The 7,072-nt window shown below is 32.6% G+C and overlaps 1 protein-coding gene across 1 annotated transcript in view; it reads right to left on the bottom strand.

Annotated features, from left to right (window-relative positions):
- Positions 1-2,601: 2,601 nt before the first annotated feature.
- Positions 2,602-7,072, bottom strand: part of LOC150075208 (extended synaptotagmin-2-like) — a 301,413-nt gene continuing 296,942 nt past the window's right edge. Inside the window, exon 25 of the mRNA XM_090388399.1 lies at positions 2,602-2,708. Coding sequence (XP_090244525.1) covers positions 2,684-2,708 — 25 coding nt within the window. The 3' untranslated portion in view covers positions 2,602-2,683. The remainder of the gene's footprint in view (positions 2,709-7,072) is intronic.

Raw genomic sequence — 7,072 nt, 5'->3', positions numbered from 1 at the left:
AAATTCTTGTTACAGAAGTAAATGGATCAAGGAATAGCCAACTGTGCTAACTGACTTTAATATAAAACAGAGATTCCAACTCTTAACATTCATGCTCATTATATGCCTTTATTTTGGAAAACATAAGGTAGCAAGAGAGCATATTAATTATAGCAAAACTACAATAATAAATAATTTTTTTAAAAAAATTCTATCATACAACCAATAAATGAGATACTTAATCACAAGAACCAACCTACACATAAGAGAAGCCAAATACTAAGAACACATCAGTGTAGTCCTTAAATTAACAAATCTACTCATACACTTAAAAGTTATCAACTGGAGATAACTTTTAAGTGTAGGAGAAAAAAAAAAAACTATTTCCAATGAACAACTCTGCAAAGGTTAATGCACCACTTCTTAAACAGTTGTTTATACATCTATGGATGCTGCTAGCATCAGCAGGTTAAACACATTTTCAGAACAGTGTGATCAAATAATGCAAAATTAGAACATTTACACAACGTTGAAGAAATAGTTAAACTGCAACCAATGATGCTGAAGAAGTGCTAACTGCCACCTGCATGCAAGCAAAAATTAAAATTAATAATAAAAAAAAAAATAAAGTTAGAGCATAAATACTACACTAGTCCATTTTGCATAAACACTATCTTTTATTACAGTAATGACTGAAATATATATTTAGCATTAGCAGAGGCATATGATGCAAAAAAGCAAGCTTATATAGCATCAGCCAAAAGAAAAAAAAACAAAAAAAAACCCTTTTCCTGTTTCACCCATCCATTCACTCCAAAAGTCTGTCTAGTTCAGCCTTGAATTTATTTAAGCTGTCAACTTCCACAACGACAGATGGAAGTTTGTTCCAGCAATTAACCACCCGTTGGCTAAAAGCAAATTTCCACACATCTATTCTACAACTGTCTTTTGTCAATTTGAACTTATGTCCCCTCAAGTGCGGAAGCTGAGCAAGAGGAAAAATCCCATCAGCATTAAACCATTCAAGGCCTTATACACCTCAATCAGATAACCTCACAGGTGCTTCATCTTCATAGTGGCTGTCGTTAGAAAGATCTGAATTGCATCAGTGAAGCAGGGGCGCTTGAGGTTGGAAAACTCAGAGACCTATAGGATTCCTTCCTACAAAAGAAATTTTCTATGCAACTTTAATCCCAAACCAACCTTAGCTATCCAAAGATATTGAATTTTCAGATGTAATATACTGACATATCATTGCCTGAGTTGCTTAGCTAATAACTCAAACAATCCAGTTCTATCCAACTATGTTATAATTTGAAATTCCACTTTCATACTTTGAAAGACAAAAACAATGAAGAAAATTACATAAAACTAGATTTTCATGCCCCACAGTTAACATACACATTTCTATAGACAGCATCATTTTTAATTAACATTTATGTTAGATAACACCAAAAGCTTAACTGCAATGTCATAGAAATGCCCAATTATTCACTCTAATAATTTTGGAATACATTATCAAGTTTTTTTTTTTTTTTTTTTTTACATTGCTAATTGTTTTTCAATAATGGATTAGTCCAGTTTTACTAAAAGAAAAGAAATGTGTGAGACTGTGATATTCAAATATAAGTAATGGGGGGGGGGACAAAGTACGACACAGCTAACAGTTCATAGCATTTTTAAAAATAATTTTACTTTGAGCTGGCAAAAGGAGATTAATAAATCACTGAATTCTGTGATGTCAAATAATTGAAATGTGCAAACATACTGAAAGTATAACTTAGCTGAAGACTTCAGCTAAGTTATAAGCAGAACCACCCCTACTAATAAAAGGAATAAAAAAAAAAAAAAGGTCAACCTAAATTTATAGTAATTATCACTTAATTTTCTTAGTGGGCAGCTACAATAAATTTATTATAAGTTGTGGGTTATTTCCACATTTCACTTCAAATTAAAAAAATAAATTTAAGTGAGGTTCACTTAGTAATTCTGCCATGATAGTTAAGAATTGATTTATCAGATAAATATCTCACTGGTTTCTTCCAACCGCCTGAATTACACAGTCTACATTTTGATTATAGGAATGTTGGTGCCTTTAAGGAAAAGGTACCAACATTCCTATTATCAAATTAGCTTCTATTAAATTTCATATCCTCCAAAAGCACTAATTGTGCTGCCCGTGTTGTTAAAGAAAATGGGCAAGTGACGGTGTTTTTTAATGGATTCAGAAAATAATTTTGTAAAAATATTAAAAATACATTAAAAACATGCAATCCAAGTTTGAAGCATAACCCAAGAAAAATCTATCTTAACCAATTACATCAGTGTATTAAACTAATTATGCAAGAAAATCCTTTTATTTCTAAGTTGCTGCTGTTCACATGATCACCCAACTCTGCAAAACTCAATATTTAATGCACGCTTAGAGAACATATCCATTTAGATCCAGTTTGTATGTCTCCCCCCCCCCCCAATGCTATTTTAACAGCACTACTTAATAGCAATACATACTTTTATAATACTAATACAAACTATCAATAGAAAACAGTGTATACAAGTAGAAACAATATAACAAGTATCAGATTACTATAAAAGGGAAAAAAAATCTAACTTTCATAAAAATGCAACAAGGTATTAACAACAACAGAGATCCAGGTATAAAGCAGGCTTAACAAATGAAAATGGGCAATAATTTGATGCTGTGTTAGTCCATTGAATCAAGATCATACCTACAAAGAATTTCAAAAATAAATTAATATATAAAACAGAGTATATTAATAATTTAGAAATTTTATGCAAAAATAATATTGCTTGATAGTAAGTAATTTAAATAAAGTTCAGGAAAGTGAACTTTTTAAAATTAAACTATAACAAATTTATCATTCAGAACTATATGGCAAAAATTAATGTATTAATCTGAATACAGAAAACACATTGCACTCCAAAAGAATAAACTTGGTCACAATCTGATTCCCTTTTAAACACATCTCTGCTAGAAATATGTCAAGAAGAAAAGGAAGGGGAAAACCTTTCTTTTTTAGGCAAATCCACAAATGCATAAAGCATCTATTTTCGTTACCATTTCTATCCATATACAGTGGATTCCGGTTATTTGGGCCACTGGTTAATCAGGGCAACTGTTTATTTGGGGCAAATATTAAAAAACAGAACCCAATCGAGAAAATAGCCAGAGTTTACTTTGTTTAATTGGGACAACATGCCGTTTAATCGGGGCAGGAGACCGCAGCAATGGAGATTACCCTACGATTGTCTCCGACCGTATCACATGGTTTGGTCGGATTTCTGGAGGTCACAACCATAAAACAATTAGCAGTCACCTGTTTATTGGGCTTTTCTGTTAGTACAATTACTATTAGAGAGAGAGAGAGAGAGAGAGAGAGAGAGAGAGAGAGAGAGAGAGAGAGAGAGAGAGAGAGAGAGAGAGAGAGAGAGAGAGAGAGAGGGAGAGAGAGAGAGAGAGAGTCAAAAGTAGAAGGGAATCACCAAGATATCCAGCTCAGGACTCTGGGTGTGCCAAGCCCATACTCACCAGATGTGAGCCCCTAACGCAGTGGTTTTCAACCTTTTTTTAATAATGGCACCTCTAAGTTTTATTTTATTTTATTTTGCGGCACCCCTACCATACTGTACACCGTTTTATAATGAAATAAACATATAAATTTTAAAAAAATAATAAGTTTAAGTAACTTAAACCCAAATTAAGTGGCACCCCTGGAATGTTGTTGCGGCACCCCGGTTAAAAACCACTGCCCTAACGGATAGTAAACTTGATCTTATTGAATTTGCGATAATACTGACAGCTGGATTTCTGTGGGTTATTATGGTGAAATGCATTTACACTTCCATGAAATCTTCAATCATATAAAAAAATTAATTTTCAGAATCTTCTCTTCATTCTTATTTTTAAAGCTTCATAACTTGTTACTCCATTCTCACATGCGCGTATCGTGTTACTTGCAATTTGTGTGTATGCGGTGTTCTTTGTTATTGATTGCTTATCTTTTACTGTTTTAAATGTTAACCCCGACCCACAAATGTCAGTGAACAGAAATGTCAACTAGTTAGTATGTACATATTACAGTACGTATTAATTATTCCGATTATCACGTATATTCTTCTGATTTTCACATATCATTTAATTTTTTAATTGGTAAGGTAATAAAGGGTAAATTTGTGCTTAATATATCTTTACTTTAATAGCCTGTGGATAATATTCCTCCTAATTTCGCTAATTAGAATCGCTGTTTAATAGAATTAAAATTAAATTCTGACCGGTGCTTACTACATATCGTACAGTGAACGGTACTTTACTATGGTGACTCCATCGTAATGTGATTTGATTGTACAGTGAACCAATTGTAAAGCGGGGGTCCATTGTATTTTTAACTTTTTTTACATGAAACTTCGGATAATTGGGCCAGCCGCTTAATCGGGCCAAAATATAGTAGTCCCGATGTGTCCCAAATAACCGGAATCAACTATATATGAAAAACTATTCTCAGAGGTGGATTTTAATGAAACTTTATATTTGGCTTTTAGAGAGATTTGTAAAAGCCATCCCATATTTCATTAAAATCAACAAATAGAAATCCAAGATTTAAACCTCCACATACATATATATATATATAAATATATATATGGGGGGGTAATTAAAATTCTGTACACAAAATCTTTTATTAGTCACCCTCCCTCCATTAAGAGCCATCATAGTTAAGAATTGATCTATCAGATAAATATCTCACTCCATTGTAAAGCCCCTGGCATTGCTACTGTGAAGGGTAAATTGTATATTTTGTATACAATAAAGATTATATATATCTCACACAAGTTACAATATATTCAAAAAGTTCCGAGAATAAAAGTTTGAGCTTAATAACCTAATCACTTTCCATCTGCACGCACATGCACGCACGCATGTGCGCACACTCACTCACTCATGTTGGTCTTCCCAATCTTTGAAACATTCTTTAAGATAGTGTTTTTCTAGCACACATAGGGCTATTTCAGCGTTTTCTTTGATGTTATTAAAAAATAGCAAAACAACAACTGTTTTGCTATTTTGGATAACAAAATGCGTTACATACACTTAGACCAAATTGCGATATCATTATTCAAAAGGGGGACACAGTAGTTATTCTTGATAAAAGAGATTATATAAATAAATTATACACCATTTCAGATACGACGACGTACGAGGAGGTTAAACCTTCTGTGTTTAACAGTCTAGTTAATAAATATAATAAAACGCTCACTATTTTCAGGAAAGATGGTCACATTACTATGGCCAAGCTTAAACAAATTAAAGCCCGCACTTACAATATCCCTACCTTATTTGGCCAAGTAAAATTACACAAAGCAGGATACCCAATATGTCCGACTGTGTCACATAAGAATTCGGCTTTTTCTTCATTAGCCATGTTTATATACCCAATTCTAAAACAATGAGAACATTTAACATATAATATTAAAAACTAGGATGCATTATTCATGACCCTTAAAGCTCTTCATATTAAGAAGGACATGAAGTTATATTCGTTCGATGTGGCTTCACTATATACCAATGTAAATGTCCCGTATGCTTTAGACATAGTTTGGGCCCTCTTAAACGATGATAACATAAAAATGATTAATACCATACTTTCTAAAGATAGAATCTTTGAACTAACGAAATTATTAGTAAATGCCAATTACATTCTCTTCCAAGAAAAAATATATAGAAGATTTTTGGCCTGCCAATGGGTCTAAACATCAGTGGACTCATTGCTGAGCTATACTTAGATAAATTAGAGAAGATTCAGCTTGATCCATTTATACCACAGATCACATATTATGGAAGATATCTGGATGACATCCTGATTATTACAGATCATTTTACCATAAACAATGTTCTACAGGTTTTTAATAATATTCATTTGAGATTAAAATTTACACTGGAAATTGAAGCAGAAACACATTCCATTAATTTTACTATACACAGATTAGATCATAAACTAAATTTTAGTATATATAGAAAACCAACTAATAAGGGAATGCTTTTACATTTCCATAGTTATCACCCCAATTCGTATAAAAAAAATCTGTCACGTTGAATCAATTTCTTAATGCTTTTAAATATTCCTCCAGTCAGATTTCATTAACAACAGAGATAAATGAATTAAATAGAAGATTCATAAATAGAGGTTATCCTTTAGCCTCTATAAATAAAGTTAAAGCATTAGCATGGGAAAAAATAAACAATAACAACTTCGCAACACATACTGTATGAAAATCGGAATTGGACAAAAAAACATTTCATTACCATCCCATATGTCGCACATTGGTACAATAAACAATCAAATATGCAACAGTACCGACATGAAAATTATAGCCAAACCCATGAACAAATTATACACGTTTTTTATAAATCGACCATTAAACACTACATTCCAATTACAACATCACCTCGTACACAGCATTGCGTGTAAAAACTGTGATGCAGTTTATGTAGGATCTACCATGGGGATGGCACAGTTTCGAGCAAAACAACATGAAGCTTCAGTTCGGGCGGGTCGAGCAAATGCTTTAGAACTTTCATATCATGCAATAAATGAACAACATTCATCTGGCTTTAAGGAAATAAAAATTATAAACATTCAACATAACTACTATAAATTACTTATTGCAGACACCCTAGAGATGAAGTTATGTAATAATTCAATTAATATCTATAGACCATTCTTATTATCGGACGATTGGTCATTTATGCGCATGCATGAAGAACAAAAATTACTACATAAGACAAATGCTTCTGGTTGATTTTTGTGTTGCCCTTATTCCTGTGAACATGTAGTTTCACAGTTTTAGTCCAACTTAAGGAAAGAAGAGAAAAAAAATGCTCCATATGCAGCAAAGCTTTTTAGACTATCTAAATTTTTAAATTTAATGTTGATAGACATAATATTTTCCTTACTGGCAGAGGTATGGTGGATGAAAACCACGACTGAGTTGATGTTTTTGTTTTTTTATGAGCATTAGCAACTAAGGCCATATTGCTCCGGGAATATGCGGTGGTCAGTCCCTGACCTTTCCGCAT

This window comes from Mastigoproctus giganteus, chromosome 14 (genome assembly GCF_048544385.1).
Source record: "Mastigoproctus giganteus isolate SK-2022 chromosome 14, ASM4854438v1, whole genome shotgun sequence".
NCBI lineage: Eukaryota > Metazoa > Arthropoda > Arachnida > Uropygi > Thelyphonidae > Mastigoproctus > Mastigoproctus giganteus.
The sequence above is the reverse complement of the archived record's forward strand: the minus strand, read 5'-3'. Positions and strand labels throughout refer to the sequence as shown.